The sequence below is a fragment of the Monodon monoceros genome, unplaced genomic scaffold (genome assembly GCF_005190385.1).
Source record: "Monodon monoceros isolate NGI ecotype Baffin Bay Population unplaced genomic scaffold, NGI_Narwhal_1 Super_Scaffold_5, whole genome shotgun sequence".
NCBI classification, from domain to species: domain Eukaryota; kingdom Metazoa; phylum Chordata; class Mammalia; order Artiodactyla; family Monodontidae; genus Monodon; species Monodon monoceros.
Window position 1 is genome coordinate 28,087,366 of NW_021703782.1, and position 22,336 is coordinate 28,109,701.

A 22,336-nucleotide genomic window follows, 5' to 3' on the forward strand; every position below is an offset into this window, starting at 1 on the left:
GACATTTCCACAGTCGATTCACTGTTTATGCCTGCCAGGCTTTGCTCATTGAGTTCCCCTCTCTTCACTGCTTTACCAGCCTCAGTGAAATTCTTTCTCACCATCCCAGCTCAAGCCTCACATCTTCCCAATGGCCCTTTCTAACTAAGCTTACCAATATTCAACTCTCAGCTCTTTGAATTCTGAGGGTGCAGCCTAGAATTTGTCTATCTATTGTCTTGTGACCAATATTTCAACTCTCTGAATAATATCCAAAGAAACTCAGGGACAGAGATCATGTTGTCTACAGCATTCACTTCTTCAATATTTATCAAGCACCCACTCAGTGCCAAGCACTGTGGTATACAGAAGCAAAGAAGACATAGTCCCTAGGTTCAAAAGGTTGATGGGTCAGGAGAGAGATGTGTCAAGCTGGGCAATGTGAAAACGCTGTTTTTATAGGTTAAAAATAGTCAAATATTGGGAATTTAACACGGCTCATTCTAAATATAGTTATAAAATAATGTAGTAAGGTCATGGGTGGAGATACAAGCAGAGCATTTAGTGGGTAGAGAGGAGGGTCACCAGCTTATCCTGTCAGGGTAGGGCCTGAGACTTATGGAAGGCAGTTGTACCTGTGCTGAGTCAGAATGATCTGGAGTCATGCAACAAAGGAAAGATATTCTAAATAGAGACAATATGAAAAAAAGGCAAGGAGATAAGAAAGAACAGGCAGACAGTAGATGTTATGGGCTGAATTACATCTCTCCAAAATTTTTATGTTGAAGCCCTAACCCCCAGTGCCTCAGGATGTGACTGCATTTGGAGATAAGGCCTTTAAGAAGGAGTTAAGCTAAAATGAAGCCATTAGGTTGGACCTTTATCCAATCTGGTTGGTGTCTTTATAAGGAGAGATTAGGACATACAAAGAGACAGCAGGAGTGCAGACACACAGAGAAAAGACCAAGTGAGGACACAAAGAGAAGGCAGCCATCTGCAAGCCAAGGAGAAACACCTTGGAAGATACCTTGATCTTGGACCTCTAGCCTCTATAACTGCAAGAAAATTTATTTCTGCTGTTTAAGCCACATACCAGTCTGTAGAATTTTGTTATGGCAGCCCTGGCAAACTAATACAGTAGGGTTCTATGAACTATTTGGGGTGGCTAGAGAGTGAAGCAGAGAATGGTAAGAGAAGAGACCAGAAGAATGGGAGTGATGGTGTGCCGGGCTTTGCCTGCTGTGGAAGTTTTTCCTGGAGACAAGGGGAAACTTTTGAAGAGTTTTAAGCAAGGAGGTGGCGGAATCATAATGGGTTTCAAGTAGAGCTCCTCAGCGGCAGTGAGGAAGATGGATTTGATGGGGTTAGACTACAGGTAGAAGAAACAAGTCAGAGGATGTTAGATTGGTGCAAGCAAGCCATTAAGCTCTAAACAAAGAGGGACAGTGGTATTAGGGGTGGAGAAGCGTCGAATTGGGAAAGACTTATGAGGTAAGTTCATAGTGAAGGCTTAAACCCTCCCAGGGAGAGGGAGGAATTGGACAAGTTTCCCAGGTTTCTACCTTGGATGAGTATGTGAACTTGTGCTACCAGGGATGAGTTCAGTGCTATTGGAGGTGAGCAGATGGGAGTGGGAGAGGGGATTACCACTGTGAGATGTAGGGCAACCAGGAAGAGATGATGTCAAATGGAAAAAGTTTCCCTAGACTTGTGACCCCAGTTCACGTCCAAAGTCATGAGAGCTTCATCCTCCCTTGGTGTACAGCTCCTCCTTCCCTTCTCCCTCGTGGGCAGAGGGCTCCAAAACTCACTTATATATGTAGCTCTATGATCTGCATCAAGGCACATTCATTTCTAGCTCTGTTTCTGGAACCAGAAAATTGTCTTTAGCTGTACTGAGACTAACAAGTTGGCACTCAGGCATCTGAGAGGTCAGGGTAGACGTGGATGCTGATGTGCTTACAGAATCAAAGGGAGAATAGGCTGGTGGCCTCCGCTTTCCCTGTGGGACAGGAGGCAAGAGAAGGAAGAGAGCATGGGGAAGGTCTGGAATAAATACCATAGGCAAGGAGAAGGGAGCTGCCCAAGGAGGAGTGAAAGGATTTATTTATGCCTGCAGGGCCAGTGGAGACTGAAGAAGAATTCTGGGGAGTGTTCAGGCCCAGCAGTGAAGCTCTGGGCTGGAGCTTTTCCATGAGGCAGGCTTGTGCGGCTGAGAATGGACACGTTCCCGCATGTGGGTGGGAAAGATTGCTATGTTCTTCAAGGACTAGAAATAAAAATTTTGAAAAAAAACTTTAAAGGTGAAAACTTCATGAATACTAGAGAAGGTTTACACATAGGCTTTGAATGGAGAAAAGTCTCACCGGTTAAATGGAATACACAGTGCTCAGGCATCATGCAAACTCACAGAACTTGCGGCATGCACATTTCATTTTGGCTGTAGATAGAGTTACATACTTGGGGGGGGTGTTCCCTATTATTATTATGGGATGTCTTTGGAACCAGGTGGGTGAGGGATTCATGAGGAAGATGGGAAAAGAGTCTGCATTTCTCTAGAATTGTATCAACTGTGGAGGCAGCAGCTAGAAAGAGCCACGTCAGACTCTGGGCTTGTCAGCGCCTACTCAACGTGATATATTTTAACGTTTTTCTCAGCACGAGCTTGACTTTAACAATGAATCCAGAAAAAGGGGGAAGTGATAATAAATCACAAACTATAAAAACCAACAGAGATTTCTTCTGACCCCGCCGCCGTAGCTCTTCCATCCCGCCGGCCTGTCATGATACACTAACTGAAAACACTTAGAGGGAAGATGCTGATGCAGCTATACCCTAGAGGCCAAAGGCACAGGAGCCTTTCAGAAACCCCCTGGCATCTTCCTTGTCAAGGGTCATGGCTGCTGCACCGGACAAGAGTGGGGGGATTGGGGGAACGAATAGGGGAGAGCGAAGTGGTGGCAGCCAGGCGGGGCAGAGTGGAAGAGCGGTCACATCAGGCTTTGAATGGCAAACGGTTCTGCCCAGGCCTGGTGGAGGGAGAGGTGAGGGAAAGTCTGGAGAGAGCCACTGGGGTCTCATCTACGGGAAAGGCATTTTAATAATTAACAAATGGGAAAAGGCATGGAGCCAGTAATGTGACCCTAGCATTTTGAAACTATGCCTCGGGAGCCTGCAGCCACATTACAGGCTCCCCAGCCAGGGAAGGCTGAGAAACCTCAGAAAACACAAGGAACTGTTTTAACCAAATGAAACTTACAAGCAGGTCAATTTAAGACACATTTGATGAGAGCCATGATTCAACACTGGATATATGGGAGGCACAAATGGAAAACAGTTCTTATAAATTACTGAAATTAGCAAGTCAGAGACAAACATCATTTTAATTTTTCTCTTCTCACTTTATCAATACCCCTCCAATAGCTGTCATCAACACAATATTGAGTTTTCCTGTTTCCCTATATTGACTGAAATAATCAGACACACACTCTCATGTGTAAAAAGACAAAGATACTTTGCCCAAGGATACTTTTTTCAACCCGACCTTCATGTCCTTCCACAGTTCAAGATACCTGGAGTATTTTTTTCTTTTAATGCAACTAAATGCTGTATCAAGTTCTTTGGAGGCAGGGAGGTGGTGTAAGGAAAAGAGGATTGTTTCCATCCCCACTCTGCTCTTTATTGGCTGTATGATGTTGGACACCTTAACTGGTCTTTCGAAGCCATGAGTCATCTAAGTGAAGATGTTAAACAGCCAGCAGGAGAGGTGGGGAAGGACCAGCAGTGAGGTAGAAGGAAATCAAGGAGAGTGTGACACAGAAGCCAAGGGAAGAAAGTGTGTTTAGAAAGAGGGAGTGGTCAACCACGTTGCAAGTTGCTGCAAAGGTGGGTAGGAGAAGTTTCCATTCCTCTGGCAACGTGAAACCAAGACTTCTAAATTGTTCTTGGTCCCTCATTTGAAGACCATGGGGTATCTTAAAAGCAAGAAAGAAAAAAGATAGCATCTTTGACTACTGTATTGTTTTAAGAGACTTCTTTCCCAAGGTCTTATTTGTGTACTAAAACAAAAATCGGAGAACAAATTTTTACAACTCTGGTTCTTCCTTTCACTGTCAGTCATTTCTAGGTTCTCTGAGCCCATTTAAGGGAGAATTCTAAGGGATGGGAATAAACTAAACCTAGACTATATAATTTGGGGCAGGTTCAGAAACATTTCCTCTTCATTGTAAGTGCATCTGATAACAATATTTTCCATACTGATGTGCAACAAATCTTTCAAATGCACTCATTTCATGGTTAGCCTAAATTTAGGCAAACACAATTTCTGAATACTAAGAAAAAGAAAAACAAATGCCATAATAAGCCTTTTAGCACAAGCTCTAAAAATAGCGTATTCCTTCTCCCGGCTCCACACACAAAGGAAAAGCTCTTGGACATCAGAAGCTCCACGAACCCCAGAGACAAGGCTCTCCACTCATGTGCACTGACTTCCCAGGGTCCATCTGACTGCTTATAAGTTGGGAACACGTTTCACCAACTGTTGTTAATTATAGTGTCCTTACCCGAACCGACGGTCTATGGTCATAGAGAACTGGGGGCATCAAAGGGACTTAGAGACTTGGAGAGTGGGGAAACTGAGTCTTGAGAGCCGGCAGGATCGGCCCAGTTATACAGCTCACACATAAGCTTGTTCCTGCATCAGCCACCTTAAAACAAACCTCCCTGACCCTCATTTCCCTCCCCTCCCAGCACAACTTCTCTCACAAAGTCCACACTAAATGTCTCTGCTTCCAGATCTCCCATTCACTCCTCTACCCACTTCAGTCAGGCTCCCTTCTCCACAGCTCATGAATTAATGCCTGCACGTCAAGGTCACCAATACCTTTCATGCGGTCCGCCCGAAGGTCAATTCTCTCCCCCCCTTTTACACACCCCTCAGCAGCATCCGGCATTTCCTTTCCTGACTCCCATGACTCCCGGCACCGGGGTTTTCTCCGCACTGATTTCCCCAGCTCCTCCACGGGCCCCTCATCTTCCTCTCAACCTCTTCTCTCACTTTCCTCTCTAGCTGGTCACTTCAACGTGCTCAGAATTTTAAGTATCCATAGGCTGAATGTTCCAGTCTCTCCAATGAGCTCCTAACTTGTAAACCTCACTGAGTTTTCAATATTGAATATCTATTTGGCATGTCAAACTTGACACATGCAAAACTGAAATCTTTATTCTTCCCTCCAAAGCCTGCCCCTCCCAAAGTCTTTACCGTCTCCCCAAATGGCATCACCACCTGTCTACTCAGCCGCTCTGGTCAAAAGCCTCGAAGTCATTCTGGACACTTTCAATTTCCTTTTCTCCACATTCAACAGACCAAAGATCTGCCAGTGCCACTGCCAACGCATGTCTTAAATAGGTCTGCTTCTTGTGTCCGCCCTGCCACAACCAGGACCTCTAATGTGGACTACTACAACCTTCTAACCCTTCTCCTGGCTTTCTGTCTGCTGCCTGCAAGCACAAGACAGATAAGGACCCTTCCGTGCTGAAGGCCCTGGGGCAGCTTCCATCGCGCTCAGGGTAAGGCTGGATGATCTAGCTCCTGCCTGCCTCTCCCCGCCCTTCTAACCACACTGCCTTCCTTTCTGCCCCTCGAGCACCAGCATGGCAAGCCCTTTCCCGCCTCAGGCCTTGATGCTCTTCAGAGGGGCATTCCCCAGCCTCTTTACTGTAAATCTCGGCGTTCCCTTCACAGAACTTCTCACCACCTGTAACTAGCTGTGCCTACAAGAGAGTCCCTGCTACGTGAAAGTTCCATGAGAGCAGGGACCCTGTCCACGTTGGCGGTGGGTGTAGCCATCCCACTGGCTGAGTGAACGGATGCTTGCACAGTGGCGCTGGGTGGGGAAGACAGGGCTCCCGGCTCCGGCTTTCCTAAACAATGGATGAGTCAGCAGACGCCAGCGGTTAGCGTGCGAGAGAGGACTTCTCCGTGGGAAGCTGCCGTGCCGCACAAAGGACTGGCGAGCCTCGCCGGGGTCAGGCTGGGCTCGGCATTCCCCTCAGACTTTGGCCTCAGTGGGCAGTCCTACGGAGAGGGGTGTTTATTTAAAAACAAACAACAACAGGACGGGTCCAGGCAGGCTTCTACCCAGGCGGTAGACTGGCCTTCAGAGCTGCCATCTAAAATGAGGGGTGATTCCCGGATGGCTGCCTTCCCACCTGTCTGATGGCAGATTCCAAAGGCTTGGCTCCAGTCAAGAGGGGACAGGATGAAAGCATCTGTTGCCATAGCAATCACAGTGCTCCTGGGGCCGAGGCTCAAGCTTTCAGATAAACAACTATTTACGGAAGTGGAGAAAAAACAAGCAAACAGAGAGGGACAAAAAAAATGGGAAAATGGCAAGAAGTAATCCTACCAGTGCTGCAAGAAACGCTCTGAAAATACAACACAGGAGCTGAGAGTAGAATCCTCCCACCAGCACAGGAGTGGCCTCCTGCCGGGACACATCCGGAACAAAAGGCCCCATTGACACAAACATCTGTTACTACTAAACACTTAGGAATCAATATTTTCTTAAAGGTTTTTTTTTTTCCTTTTGGCTTTAAAGAGTTACTGTCTGCCAGGCCACCAGACCCTAACCTTCTCCAAGTCCACAGCCACCACATAAAGTAACTATTAGAACTTCAAATGAAGAATTTGGTCCCGGAAATGGCCTTGTGCTAGTTTTTTCCTGAACAGAGACACCAGGAAAATGTCAGAAGGCAAATCCAAACCCACACCCTGAAAGACTTAAAACATAACAATCACATCCCTGGGAAGATGAGTAATCTAGCCCAATTTAATTTAAAAAGGAAACACAGCAGATTTAAGAGATGGCCTGGACGTGCCTTGCAGGAAAGGAGGAGCGTGATGGGGAGGACCGGAAGGTAACGGGATCACGTAGTGCTTTACCTCAACACCTGCATATCCTCCGGGGAGTTCCGCACCTCGTCCTGGAGGCGACGCCAGCGCAGGCAAGCCCTCAGCTCCCGCTGCTCCTGGGCCTCGTGGGGCGCCAGCTGCTTGGAGCACAGACACACAAACACAAATGCTCAGGACACAGTCACTGTCGTCTTCCCGCGGAGTCGGAGCCACCACTGGAGCAGCTGGCTTTGTTTCAGGGGGGATGGCACAGACAGTCCCCGCCGCACCTTGCGCTCCATCAGAAAGGGCCTCTTAGGTCCTCAAACAAAGAACCAGCCCTCACTCCTGCGCTGCCTGTTTGGGAGGTGCCTCCTGGCCCCGGAACCTCCCCCTGCCCCCTCACCTCCACCTCTGGCCTGGAAAGAGCAGACCTCCCTAGGGAGCCATTTCCACTCTGATCCCATCCAGCCTTTTCCTGCTTTGTCTTCTTGCACAGGGTGGGAAAGGTCCCCTCCATTTACCTCCTACTTTTTCCAGCCCTCAGTTTTGTTAAGGGCTGTTTACAGTGCAGCCAGCTAATGCAACCCAGATGATTCTGTTTGCATATAACCAGAAAGAGTGCACTGCCTGGACTCACTCTTGGGGAGGGGAAGGCCATCACACCCTGCCCTACTGGTCAGAATTGGCTCCTGTCACTCGATGTGCTCACAAGGCCCCATGGCTGTAACCCCACAAGGGAGGGCAGCAGAGCATCCACTGTGGAGGGAACTGTCAGTGTCTACAGGCATTTCTGGGAATTAAAGGTCCCTAATAGTTCCCTCAACAGATATTTACTGATTCTCTGCTAGGCCCTGAGGACATAATGGACACAGCTCTGAACGTGAGGAGTCCAGGGAGACAGATAAGCACAGTAACCATCAGAATTCAGTGATGGCAGAGGTTAAGGAAGAACCCAGATGCCACCTGGCCAACCAGGGTGGTCAGAAGGCTTTCCTGAAGAGGTGTTCCCCAGGGAAAGCAGGAGCCAGCCAGGGGAGGAGGAATTTCAGGAAGCTGGAAAGCATGTACAAAGCTCGTGGGGCCTGGCAAGAGTGTGAAATGTTTTAAAAATGGTGAGGGTTAGGGTCAGGCAGGGAGCAGGCTGCCAGCCAGGGAGGGACAGAGGTGCCAAGTAGCTGGCAGAGGCCAGGTGATCAAGACACTCTGTGTGTCCTGTTGTCGTGGACTGAGTTGTGTTGTCCCCTTCCCCAACAAAAATCATGTGTTGAAGCCCTAATCACAGCTGTGACTGTATTTGGAGATAGGGCCTTTAAGGAGGTAATTAAGGTTAAATGAGTTCAAAAGGATGGGGCCCTAATCTAATAGGGTTGGTGTCTTTATAGTAAGAGGAAGAGACACTAAAACTCTCTCTCCATGTGTGCACTGAGGAAAGGCCATGTGAGGACACAGTGAGAAGATGGCCCTTCCCAAGCCAGGGAAGAGAGGCCTCACCAGAAACCAAGCCTGTCAGCACCTTGGTCTTGGATTTCCAACCTCCCAAACTGCGAGAAAAACAAGTGTCTGTTGTTTAAGTCTCCTGGTCTGTGGTACTTTGTTATGGCAGACCAAGCTGACTATGACAGCTGTGGAGGAGTTTAGACTTTGTCCAAGTTGATGACAAGTTATACGATTCAGCTTGCCACTAACTCAATTCACCTCTCCCTACAGAATGCCACTCTGAGAGGAATGTGGGTTTCTATCTCCTAGTTCAAAGATTTCTCACTCCGCTTTGCTGTACTTGCTAACGCTCGGTGCTGCACAATGCAGTCTCCTGGGCAGCAAAGCAACACGGCACCCTCACGCCCTGTTCAGTGATGAAATGACCTGCTGACTGGGAGTCCCGTGAGGTGGCCCACCCTTTCCTGCCCCAAGGAGCACTCCTCTCCTGCTTGGGAGGCTTGCTGTGAACACTTGTCAGGGACCATCGGCAGCTCAGTCTAACTCAACCTTCAAGGAAGGGGCCAGAGCAATGGATGTACTCTGGAAATGTTTCCAAACTTTGTGCTGGTTCTAGAATGGCCACTTCACTTCAGGGGTGTCCATGTTTTCACATATTGAAGACTTACTGCGTGTACCTTAAAGGATGATGAGGTGGATTGCCCCCTACTCCAGGTTAAGGGAAAAGGAGGGATAGAGAAACTTCAACTCCTACTTGCCCTTTGAGACCCACAAGAAGTCACCTCCTCCAAGAAGGCTTTCTGGATTTTCTCATACCCAGCCTCTTCCACCTGTGAACTCCCACAATATTTGGTGTTTACCTCTCTTTTCTAACTTATTTTCTTCTTCCTTCTACTGTGTGCTTTCCTTATCTTCAAAATTAGACGCTGACCTCTTTCAGAGCAGCGTTGTAGTCTTCTCCTTTTATCCCTACAGATCTAGCACAGAATGGACACATGGAAGTTGTGCAGTTGTGAGATGCAGCCAGGCCAGCGTCGTGCCTTTTTTGGTAGAGACAGATGTAAGGTAGGGCAGCTGGAGGGAGGACACAAGCAAAGAGATTCCAGGAGGTACAGGCAAGGGGAAGGATAAAGGGGGAGCGTTCTTTGGGGATTCAGGAGATAAAGGACGGAGAGGTGATCATCAGATGCCTGACATACACTCAGGATTATGAAGAATAGCATAAATCTGATTGTCTCAGGATGGAAGTACCTCAGGGAAGTGATGGTGAAAGAGGCACATTTACACTAAACCTATTTAGTCCTGGCTGAATGCCTACTATGTGCAAGGTGGTGGCAAAATCAAAGAGGAAGGGAACAAGAAAGGAGAACTGGTATTTCTTGAACACCCTCCACGTGTCAGGCACTGTGTTAAGCTCATTCACACACTATCCCTTTCACTCTGCAAGGTTAAGCATTCCTATGCCCATTTTATAAATGAGGAAACTGAGGCTCAGGGAGGCTACATAACCTACTGTAAACAGCAAAGCTGGGATTCCAAGTCCGGTCCGACTCCAAACCCAGCCCCTTTGCTCGAGAACCTTCCAGGTGGCCTCTCTCCACAGGATTCTGTGTGGAGGGGGACACAACCACGCACGCTGCTAGCTCTACAGCCAAGGTGTGAAAGGGGGAGGATGAGTAAGACACAGTGCCACTCTGAAAGGGGTCACAGTCTAGTCGTGATGATAGAAAGAAGAAGAAAAAAGTGAGAAAAAACAGGTGAGTAAGTACAGATGCAGTGGAAATCCAAAGTTTCTAGAAGAGTATTATTGAACTGTGAGTGAGATGAACAGTCTGGGCTATCAAGGGAAGGTGACCTTGAGCTGCTAGTGAAAGATAAATAGGATTTCAACAGGCAGAAGGAACTTGGACAAAATCATGCAGATATGCACAAACTTGGGAATTTCAGAAAGAGTCAAGTAGTCCAGGGTGTAGAGATGGTAGGGAACAGAAGTAGCCAAAGGTGAGAAATTAGAAAATAAGCAGGAAGCCGGTTAGCTGCCATATCTTCCTTATTGCTGGTGGCTAATTCTTTAAAGTTGAGGTTGTAAAAAACAATAAAAAACAAAGCCCACAGATCCATAGAACAGACTGGTGGTTGCCAGAGACAGGGGTCAGAAAGTGGGAGAAGTGGGTGAAGGGGTCAAAACGTACAGTCTTCCAGATTTAAAATAAACAAGTCTTGGGGATGTAATATACAGAAAGGTGACTATAGTTAATAACACAGTATTGCATTTTTGGAAGTGTTGAGAGTAGATCTTAAAGTTTTCATCACAAGAAAAAAAATTGTAACTATGTAAGGTGACTAACGTTAACTAGACTTGTTATAATTTCACAGTGTATACAAACATAGAATTATTATGTTGTACACCCAAAACTAGTGTAAGGTTATAGGTCAATTTTACCTAAATTTAAAAATTTTTTTAAATAAAAATAAAGTTAAAAAAAAAAGTTGAGGTTGCAAACTGGGAGTGTGTTGACTAGGTCTGGCCTCAGTGTATGTTTGGTTTGCATATTTTTTAAATTAGTAAATTTCACATAAAAATCCAGAGTCATAATTTCCTTTAAAAAACTAGAAGTCCAGGTTGTATTGAGCCCTCCTTTCAGCATGACAGCAATCGGTTAGAGCTGAGGAGAAGCTTCCGGTTTGCCACAGTCCTTACCATTCCCGAATCTATAACACCAACTGCTTCATTCTTTATTACTTGCCAGCAGACATCTGAGATCATGACTCTTGATTTAAAATTTCATCTCATTATTTAATAAAACAAAACACACCACAACCATCCCACAAAGGAGTGCCTGAGTGTGCACAGTACCACCTTTTCTTCAAGTCTTTGCTCAGATGTCCCCTTATCAGAGAGCTTCTCTGATAAGCACCTTTTAAAACAGCACTAAACCCACCTCTCTCTATCCGGCTTCATTTTCTTGACAGTACTCATCACTACATGTTAAAGATGTAGTCGTGTATCTGTTCTCTCTCTCATCGCTAGACCATGAACCCCGTGGGGAGCAAGGACTCTCCTCCCATTTACAAAGCAAATAGAACAAGTGCCTAAGCGCATAATGAGCACTCAATACCTATCTGTTGAATAGGAAGACTCTGAGTTGAACTTGACTCTGGGTAGTGAAATGCTTAGTGCACTTGAAACCTACCTGCTGCGCCTTGGCCCAGAATACATCTTCCAAGTGAGTGGCGAACCCTTCACTGAGCCACTCTTCCGTCCAGTCTCGGGCCCCGATAGCCAGGCCAAACCAGGCGTGAGCAATTTCATGGCAGAGACGGGTCCCACAGAACTGGCTCATTCCAGTCAAGGTGCTCTGAGAGAGGAAGACGAGGTGTGGGCTGTGGATCATGGGGGAGAAAACACACACAGTCTTATCAGGGCCTGTCCTCATGGCCGCCCCCAGGGCTGGCTTTCTCAGCCCTGCCAGCCTGTTATTATCGTGTGCATGCTAGATCACGACCAATAGGCTCGCAGCTTAGGTGCTTTTAGAAATAAATAAAGTGGCAGTTTAAGTTCCTGGCAGAGGTTCAGGTTGCCTTTTCTGCCAAGCAGTCGTCTCCGTCATCAAGCAGCTATTACCTGTAATAAGCAACCTGCACCGAGGTTTTACACTGAAGAAATTACAAGGCGATGGAAGCACTTACCCTGAAATCTGGACTGTAAAAGAAGAGCAGGTGTGAGAATGTGAAGCCCATGCTGTCGAGACAGTGATCAAAGAAGACCCTTCAGCCAAAAAATCCGAGCAGCTTACAAACAAAGTGAGAAGTCATGCAGAAGGACGGGGAAAGCCGAGAAGAATGGAACCAAACATTTCCTAGTTCAGACTGAGGGTGGTTACAGAGGCAACAAACTCCTAGGTGCCATGAGTGGGTGAGGTTTCAAGAGACTCTGATAAAGGCTGAGTCTCTGTGAGGCCGAGATTTTCAAAGGTATCTTCTATCTATAGATGCTTATACGTTCCCATGACATAAAACTAAGCAGAGAGAGAAAGAAGGGAATTAACTCACTCAGGTGTGCAAATGGTTCCAGGGCTGGCACCAGCCTGGGAGATTTATCTAATCCCATTTCCCACACCTTCTTTTAAAACCCCAAATACCATGATTAGAATTGCATTGATGGAATGGGAAGAAGGGAGGCTGAAGAGAGAAGAGGCAAAGGAAATACCTCCTGTGCTTCCACCTTTGGTATTTCTCATTTATACAGGACTCGTTTACCGTCTTATGAATGAAGAATTTGCTCTTTAAAAAAAAGCACTCTCGGGCTTCCCTGGTGGCGCAGTGGTTGAGAGTCCACCTGCCGATGTAGGGGACCCGGGTTCGTGCCCCGGTCCGGGAAGATCCCACATGCCGCGGAGCAGCTGGGCCCATGAGCCATGGCCGCTGGGGCTGTGCGTCCGGAGCCTGTGCTCCGCAACGGGAGAGGCCACAACAGTGAGAGGCCCGCGTACTGGGGGGGGAAAAAAAAAAAGCACTCTCCTCCATCGATTGAACAAAAGCAGTCGTGAAACCTTCCAAATTAAGAAGCTGTACACACTGGTTTGTTCCTTTAAAAGCCATGCATTTGCCATCGTGTGGGCTCTGCACAAGCCAGGACGGCTTGCGGTTTTGTCCTCTGCCCCCATGGCGGCCAGTAGAGAAAACCCCACCTGTACTTGCCTTGCACAGCATCGCCCGTTCAGCTCAGAGAGCTCAACTGAAAGCGCGGGAGTCCTGTGTGCCAAAATAGACAGCTTTCATGTGAAATAATAACAGGGCAGGCGCGCAAATGAGAAGGTGTCAGCCAGGATCCCGGCAGAGCCCACCAGAAACGCCAGGAATTAGAAGTGTAGTTGGGGCATTTAGGATACAAAGGTGCCATGCAGTATGCAAACAACAGAAGTTCAGAGCACTAACTCAGGAAAAAAAAAAAAAAAGGAAGGAAGGAAGGCAGACAGGAAGGAAAGGGAAAAGGGTGAGAGGGAGGGAAGGAGGGAGGGAGGAAACAGAGGCCCAGGAGCTAAACTTCCTCTTCCTGAGAAAGTGGCCCCATGGAGAAGACAAACTGCAAAACCTGGCATTTTCAAGTAAATAACCCTTTGCTCTGGCATGTGCAGCGCTGCAAAGAAAAGCCACAGAAATGTACCAAGTAAATAACATTCCAGACATACTGCTGGCAGCACTTCACCCTTTTGGCTAAAGCAAAACAGAAGCAACTTCGGGCTTTGTAAACAGGCTCACAGACAGCCTGCGCTGGAAAGGTCTTCTGGCCAGAGACCCAGACGGTGCACACGCAGTTACAGAGACGGTACAGCTGAGCAGACCCCGCAGCCCAAGAGGTGTACACACGCTGATGACTGTGACATGGCAGCGAGACTGTTCACGAAGAAAAAGCCTGCCCTGTCCACGGCGACCTGCTCGCTGCTTTGTCCCAGCGTGGAAGCCGAGCCAGGCTCTTTTATGCAAATATCAAAGTCCGCAAGGGCCTGAAGGAAGGCGCAAAACCAGCTGTGTGTCGGGGGGGGGGGGGGGGGGATGGCATTTCATTTTTCTGTCCTGTAGTTTTTCCCCTTCAACAGTCTTTGTTGTCTCCACCAGACCTCCTTCCCCACCTGTCAGTACTCTGGAGATACCACTCTGGCCTTGGCTGGGCTCAGGACAGACCCTGGCATTGCTGGAATGGTGCCTGAATTCCCACTTCCCATCCTCAATACTTTCTTCCTAGCCAGGGAGAAATGTATTTCCTCCTGTCTTCTGAGAAAGACCAAAGCTTAAACTTCCTCCTAGATCGGAGGATGTGCGTTTCACTTGATATAAATGACCCTGTTATCAGTGGAAAACATGACCTTCTCCCTGAAAAGCAATTTTCCAGTTGAGAACCAGACCCCAAATCCTCCTGCAGCGGAGTTTGTCGTCTAAGGTTGGGTTTTACCTGTGGATAATAGCTTCTACGAGCGAAATAGGTTCTTTCTTAAAATGAATTAAAAACACAGAGTAAGGTTTTGATAACCTTTCTCAAGGGTTGTTAACAAAATTCTGGCATAAAAGGACCAATAGAATTTTTTTTTCTTGGAGAATTTCTTCCTTTCCTTTTGAACCTAAGTGTCAGGATTTTTCATGTTAAGTAGAATTTTTAAACTGCTTTTTCCAACAATGAATGAGGAAAGGTATAATGCTCTTAAACTCACTTCAAGGAATAATATTAAATATTCTTCTACCAGCAGATAATCTCCTTCATGCCCACCTTCAAAACAAAATAAATGTTTAGAATTTTCTACTCCTACCTTACACTTGATTTATAAGTTTTACCCCTGGGTTCCTCACACTTGCTGAGTTCTCAGAATCTTATTCATGGTCCTAATCAGCCAGCGGGACACCAGCCTTCATTCTGACAGGCCCTATTTGAAAACAGGTTTTCTTTTTTCTTCCTTTTTCCCCTGAATGGGCCTGTGTCAACTGCCTCTACAAATGCCAAATTGTTGATTCATCATCATTACAGAGGACGGAAGATAATCACTTCAATGACATCTTCATCCTAAAGAAGGTTTTTGGTTTTGGTTTTGGTTTTTTTTTTTTTAAATCACAGAGTTGATCATTTTTCCCAAATAAGTGATGGGTGGGAAAGTAATATTTTCAACTCTCAAAAAGTACAAGCCCTCTTGTTTTGTATTCTCCATCATAAATTCTCTTTCACTGCAAGTGATCTAGGAGGCCAGCAGGGCAGAGCAGGGGGGTAGGCAGAGCGACAGCAGGACACGTGTTCTCCTTCTTTCCCAGGAGACCACCAGCAGCGGGGCTGCCTCCCGACAAAGGCCACGTGGTACTGTCTGTCTGCCGCCTTGCCCCTCAAGATTAAAAATATCATTTCTGGTCTGAAAACAGTTTCCCAAGATTGTTCCTAAAAGCTACCTCCCCACCCAGATTAGAAGGCTGTGTCAGTTCATTTAAAACATGCTTCTAGCAGAGGAGGAAGGAGTGCCTTCATTACGCGGGAGCTGCTCCAATCCTTCGGGAGGAATTCAATTTGGAGCGGAAATGGGGAATTTCATCAGATCTTAAGCAGGGGCTGGAGTGTGATTTATTTCTGCTTTGTCCAGGGAGACGTGACCAGCATGGCCCACCTTGCTGCTCAGGGAGAGGTACAGCACTGGGGGCTCCAGCCCTGCCGGCTGCAGGGGGACCAGGAGGACAGGAAATTGCTTTTGGTTAAGGACAAGAAGAGCTCCAGGCCACCCCTCCATTACACTGGAGTAGATCCCAACTCCCCTCAGGGGGAGCAGATTCACTTTTTGTACAGATTCTTGGAGGTTTGTCCAGGAAACAGACACATATTCTTCAAGTTTGAACTTCTTATGGGTTCAAAGTTTTTCACAATCTCAACATGTGGAGCCCAATAGCCCATCAGAGAGAGGAAAGAAGAACAAAGAAAGAGGGGAACTCAGGCTCCTGTACTTTCAGACTTAAACTGGAGAGTTCTAAGGGCCTCATAATCATGTGAAAGCAACTTTTACTTGCATGACTTAATTACTTGCAAATTTAATTTGGATGACTGAAAGGTAGACTCATAGTAGTCTGGGGCAATCTGAAAGGGAGGACAAATCGTAGTTAGCTGTCCCTTAGACTCAGGACATGCTTTCTCTTCCTCAGTAAGGTGTGATGTGATTTGTGCCAGTACCTCATTCGGTGCATTTACAAACCAAATGCTCGGCTCCGGCCCCTTCACCTGTGCAATGAAATCCCTTAGCCCCGCTCTCCGATGCAGTCTAAGGTAGGGGACGTGTCTGTTGTCCCAAAGGCAAAGGGATGGCCCAGGTGACCTGGAGGGCCTCTGCTCCCCTCTGGCTCTGAGACTGCTCAGCGGAGACTAGTAACCTTCCCTTTGCTCCATCAGGCATCCCGCGCTGTGGCCACATGTTGTAGTCTTGAACTGGCGCCTTAGGAGATATGGGGATATGGGCCTTTCGGTAGCCTGAGGGGGAAACCAGATCTAAAAACTGGAAGAAAACTTACTACAGCGGATCAACACAAGGATCTAGGTTTGAGAGAAAAAGCTAATGTTAGTTAGTGTATGTTTTCCTTTAAAAATTCTAAATAGTGGGACTTCCCTGGCGATCCAGTGGTTAGGACTCCGCGCTTCCAACTGCAGGGGGCCCAGGTCGGATCCCTGGTCAGGGAACTAAGATACGGCAGACCATGCAGCGTGGCCAAAAAATAAAAAATTAAAAAATAAAAATTCTAAATAGCAAAGAGGCAGTAAAACATCTACTCACTTATCTAAATGAATTTTGGCTAAAACTGCCAACATGACTATAGCAGAGAGTGACTGAGGGGAAGCCCCAGGGCCAGAGACTTCTACCAGAAACATATACTCCTTCGAAAGACTCCAATGCTTGAGTGTCTGCTATGTGCTAGGCACTGTATTTTACATACATCATCTCAGGAGATAGATTTTATTATCAGCCCCATTTTACAGGTGATGAAAGTGAAGCACAGAGAGGTAAAAGAACTAGCTCAAGGCCACACAGCTGGTAAGTAATGGAGCTGGTATTTCCATTCATGTAGTCTTGACCCTGAAGTCCTACTCTGACCCACTCTGCCCAGGGTCACTGGGTTTAGGCCTGTGGCTTCAGGGCTCCCATTCCTCTGTGCCAGCTCAAGCCAGTGGTACAATGTTCACTGTTCTCCCTGGTGTTCCATCTTCAGAGTCCACCCAAGGGGAGCGACCAGCCACACCCCAGGACCCAGCTAGAACTGACCGGAGGTTATCAGACCTTGTGATCAGCAAAGCTTCGGCCTCTTTCTGGTGAGAAGGAAGGTAGGGAAGGAAGGGAGAGGGAAAAAGAGAGGGGAGCATCACTACTCCTCTGGTGAAGCCCCCCCAAAGAGCCTAAATTCCTGAATGCAACACCATTCTTCCTAACCCTGTCCTATGCCAGGTCCCTTGTGGGCCACTGCAAGGGGATGCTTAGACAAGCAGGTGCAAGGGTGCAAGGGTCAGTCCCTAGGGTACGATTTCAGGAGCCCAGGAAGGACAACATGCCAGACTGCCTACTGCCTCTCCCCAGCCTCTACCTCCCACCCCCTTTTGTTAAAGCCTGACTTTTCTTTTTCCTGAAGAGACATTATTTTTTATAGCAGTTTTGGGTTCACAGAAAAACTGAGCAGAAAGTACAGAGACTTGCCATACGCCCCGCTGCCACACACACAGCCTCCTCCTCTATCAACCTCCCCCGTCAGAGTGGTGCATTTGTTATTACAGATGACAAATCTACATTGATGTATCATTACCCAGGGTCCGTAGCTTACATTAGGGTTCACTCTTGGTGTGGTGCAGTCTGTGGATTTGGACAAATGTATAATGACACGTATCCACCATTATAGTATCATACAGAGTAGTTTCACTGCCCTAAAAATCCTCTGATTTTTTTTCTTTTAAGAAGAGATGGTTTAAAGCGATCACAAACTCAAAGGACTACAGGAGCCAAGAAGATAACAAAATGAGGGAGGTGGATAACTCAGTGGAGAGAGTAGAAAAAAGATGAGAAAGTAGACAAAGAGGTGGGGGGAGTAGACAGGAGATGGGAAAGTAGATGATGAGATGAAGGAAGTAGATAAGATGGGGGAAGCTGGTAACAAAAGTTGGGAAGTAGATAACAATAGAGGGAAGTGGGTAAGGAGATGGGGAAATAGGTAATGAGAGGTGGGGAAACAGATAAAATGAGGAAAGCACATAACAAAAGGTAGGAAGTAGATGACAAGATGGAAGTAGAGAACAAGATGAGGGAAGTAGATAACGAGATCAGGGGAGTGATAACAACATAAGGAAATAGGTAACTACGGGAGGAAAGTAGGAAACAATAGGGGGAAGTAGATAACACATTTAAAAAACGTTTTGCCAAAGCAAATTAACCTATGGACAGGAGCTACAAGTTTATCATCTCAGGTTTGAAGCAGTTATCTTAGGAGGAGAAGCGCACGGCCTCATGGCACGTTGAGGTGTAACATCTGGATCCCACCAGGTTCCGCGTGGCTGCTCACAGAAAAGAGGGAAAGGCCCCAAAGCTGAGCACGGATGACAGCTGGGAGGAGAGAGGGGGCTCCTCCTGAGGTATAAGGAGGGGGAAAGTGGTGCCACTGGGGACACCGAAATATTTTTGCCAGCTTCATAATTTTGTTTAGTGCCGGCCTTGGCCTACTGCTAAGAGTAAAAATTAATAGCATGGCCATGACAAAACATGGAGACCACCTCTGACTCTAGACAACCGAGACCGCCTTTGGCGGACTGCTCAGCTAGCGATAAGCAGAGCCATAAGCAGAGAGGACACTTCACGTCTGTGTGCAGGCATCGTCCCTAGAGCTGGATTTCTACATCTCAGTCCTGCGTGCTAAGTGAAGGCAGCCCCGGCAGTCAATGATTAGTAGCTGGCTGCACCTAACTCAGGCTACCCTGCCTGAGGAAGGTGGCAGGGTTGGTGTCTCATGGTTATGCTCACCTAAAAAGCTAAATAAAGCTTTAAGTGGATGTCTCAGGTTTGAAAGCTAAAGATTCAGAGACAAAAACCAGTATTTGACTGAATTTTCCAACTCTAGATTTGGACTCCTTTCTTTCGGAATCTTAAGGTACATGTTCAACCTAAGGAGTCTCTGGATGCTCACAGGGGAGAAGAAAGAATTAACTTTTTTTTTTTTTTTAAGTTACTGAACACTCTGGTGTTTTGGATACCAGGGGCACACCCATACCCAACTATATAAACAATATTTATTGGAGCTGAAGAGGTCTTCTGAATCATCTCTAAATGAGTTATGAACTGAGAGCTGTGCATTTTCTGCAGGATCTGGAGAACTCTTCTGGTAAGTAATTACCAATTAAAACGTGTTGGCAGCCTCCACTGGAGCACATGGATGACAAAATGTGATTCTCTCTGCTCCCTCACCCCCGCCCCCCCTCCCGGCCTCCCCAGCCAGGGTGATGATGTTTGTTCCCATAAAGAGAGCTAATAAAATTAGCCTCTACCATGATACAGGGAAAATCTTTATTTAATAAAATAATGCGTTTTGCTTCATTCCCAGAACAGCAATAATATGGCGCAACTGAGAACCATAATAGCTCATCCAGTTGGTTTTTGCTGTGTGTACAAGTCTGTCATTTGTGGCCATGTGGAAGCTTGGAAAGCTGCTTCATGAAGGGAGACGTCTGGGCAGCTTGCACCACCCGCAGTAAGAGCAGTGCGGTTATGGGTTTCCTTTGAAATACAGTGCAAGCACTCTCTGGATCCACAAATCGAGTCTAAAGAAAGAAATGGTGGGGAATTCCCAAAGGGTACTCAGAACTTTAATTGGTGAGGGGGCCATCAGTTGCTTCCACAACCGAGAGCAAGCACCCGTGGCCCAGTCAGGCAATCTGGGCATCTGAAAACTCAAGATGGAGTCAGAAATGTGTTTAAGTGTTGTGCTGGGGGCTGGTGGAGGCACACATGAAGCACAAAGGCCGGTCGTTACGGCCACAGGCCTGGATACCGCAGGGCACTGCAGGCTGAGAGGATGAGCCTTGAAAGCAGATGCTGGCGTGGAAGGACACACGAGTTTCCTCTGCCAGACAGCCACACTGTCAACTAGCTTTCAAAGCAGGTGGTTACTCTGGGTAGGAATGAGCACCAGAGCTACCTTAGGGCTTAGGGTGTCAGAATCAGTTCTATCACGAAATCAAAGTTGGATCTAGGATAAGAGAATTGAAGGAAGCTGAGTTCAAGTATTCCCTGACAGTTGCAATGATGGTGGTGGAGAAAAAGAAAAGGAAAAATAAAGTACTGATGACAGTAAACTCTTAGACATCGCTTACCCTCTCTCAGGCACAGTTCTAAGGACTTTATGTTCACTAACTCATTCAATTCTAACAATAACGCTGTGAGGGAGATATTATTATCCCCGTTTTACACACAAGTAAACTAAGCCACAGAGAAGTTATACTGCTTGCCCAAGATCCCATAGTTGGTATGTGTCAAAGCTGATTCAAATACAGGCAGCCTGGCTCGCATACATGTTTTGCTTGATCCACATCAGCGTGTTTCAGAATCACCTAAAGGTAGGTTGTTAGACAAATACTAGACACTCAGTTAAATCTGAATTTCATATAAATAACTAATAATTTTTTAGTGTGTGTCCCATGCAATATCGCTAAACCTGGCAACCCACCTGGAGGGTTTGTTAAAACAAATCATGGGGCCCACACCTCCCAAGAGTCTGATTCATAGGCCTGGTTGGAGCCTGAGATCTGCATTTTCTATGAAGTTTCCAGGTGATGCTGGTGTTACTGATCCAGGGACCTCACCCTGAGAGCCGCTGATCTACACTTTGACAGACGCATTTTTAACTTAAAAAAAAAAGAAATCCATTGCCAAAATTTATAAATAGGAAGATTTCACCTAGAAATCCAGATTTTCTAATTTTATTTAAAATCTGAAAGATACGACTACACTAGGCTCACATTCCTATGTAGTAACTGCAGCTGAACAGCAGCTGACCCTTTCAGAGGGGGCTTGGGCTCCCCAGCTCCCCGTCACTCCCCCCTATCTCCCCACCACTGGCTGACTCCATTTGCCATTTTTAATCATATGTGATTATATGTGCTTCCCTCCACCCCTTTCCTAGAGCAGGATTAAGAGAAAAGTGAAATATTTCTTCTATCTACATCTCCATCAAAAGTAAGCAGAGAAGACCAAGTATTTCTTAAAGGATGCTCTGCCCATGCGCTCATTTATATTTGCTGCCTGACTCCTTACAGGCATGTGGATTTAACCTCTTGTTTAGTTTTTCTTTTGAAAAATTCTACTATAAAACTTGTTCATGGGGCTTCCCTGGTGGCGCAGTGGTTGAGAGTCTGCCTGCCGATGCAGGGGACACGGGTTCGTGCCCCGGTCCGGGAAGATCCCACATGCCGCGGAGTGGCTGGGCCCGTGAGCCATGGCCGCTGAGCCTGCGCGTCCGGAGCCTGTGCTCCGCAACGGGAGAGGCCACAACAGTGAGAGGCCCGCGTACAGCAAAAAAAAACAAAAAACAAAAAAACAAAAAAACAAAAAAAACTTGTTCATGGCTATAAAATAGCTTAGCAACTCTTGCTTCATGGAGAGAGCAAAGATACAAACTTTAGCCTAGTTCAAGTCAGTCACTACCAATTCCATATCACTAAGGGTGGAATTTATTGGATTTTTTGTATTTTTAAAATCCAAACACAGTTTCAATTATTACTAGCCACTAATGGCTTATAATGAAGGCAGAGCGTGTTAGCTAAGCAAACAACTGGTATGTTTGTTTAAAGTGTAAATAAAGGGAAATTCATGAGTTAAATGAATGAATTCCTTGATTGTTCTCCCTGGGCTGTAAAGGAGTATTCAGCTGCCATAATATATATCACCACCTTTTTGCTCGAGTTGTCTTTAGCTGGCCAGAGATCTTTCTTAGTGGTTGCTTACAAAGTAAATGTCTCTCTGAGTTTTTGAAAGTACTCATCCACATCAGTAAGTGCCATTAAGGATAAGGGATCACCTGGCTCCTGGGGGGTTCATAAATAACTGAGCTTTTAAGAACAATAGCCAGATTTCCGAATCTCAATCTGTGACTCCACAAATAGACCAAAGCAGCACACTTGTGGAGATAAAGGGACAATATGCCTCATATTTTCCAGGGTGGTCCTAGAAAGTATGGGACAGATGGTCATTCTCAGAGGTCCTGAACTTAACAGCATTTCTCTTTAAAAGGTAATAAACCTCACCAGAAACAAAAATAAACAAATAAAAGGTTTTGCTCTCCAAAGTCTCCTGGCTCTAACTAACCTTTTCATTTAAAATTACGAGCACTGCACTTCTTCTCTCCAAATGCAATGCATCAGGTTTACTGGATATCTATAGTTAAATCCCATTTTCCTGGGATGGCTCCCCTGGAGGTGCTCACCATGGTGATAGTGTGTGTGTGTGTGTGTGTGTGTGTGTGTGTGTGTGTGTGTGTGTG

The 22,336-nt window shown here is 46.5% G+C and overlaps 1 protein-coding gene across 8 annotated transcripts in view; it reads right to left on the reverse strand.

Annotated features, from left to right (window-relative positions):
- Positions 1-22,336, reverse strand: part of AOPEP (aminopeptidase O (putative)) — a 357,857-nt gene that overhangs the window by 140,103 nt on the left and 195,418 nt on the right. For 7 of the 8 annotated variants that reach the window (XM_029202679.1, XM_029202680.1, XM_029202686.1 and 4 more), the window contains 2 exons: positions 11,506-11,695; positions 6,923-7,029 (listed from right to left, as the gene is read on the reverse strand). The exons of the other annotated variant lie outside the window; for it this stretch is intronic. In XM_029202679.1, coding sequence (XP_029058512.1) covers positions 6,923-7,029; positions 11,506-11,695 — 297 coding nt within the window. The remainder of the gene's footprint in view (positions 1-6,922; positions 7,030-11,505; positions 11,696-22,336) is intronic. 8 annotated transcript variants of the gene reach the window in all.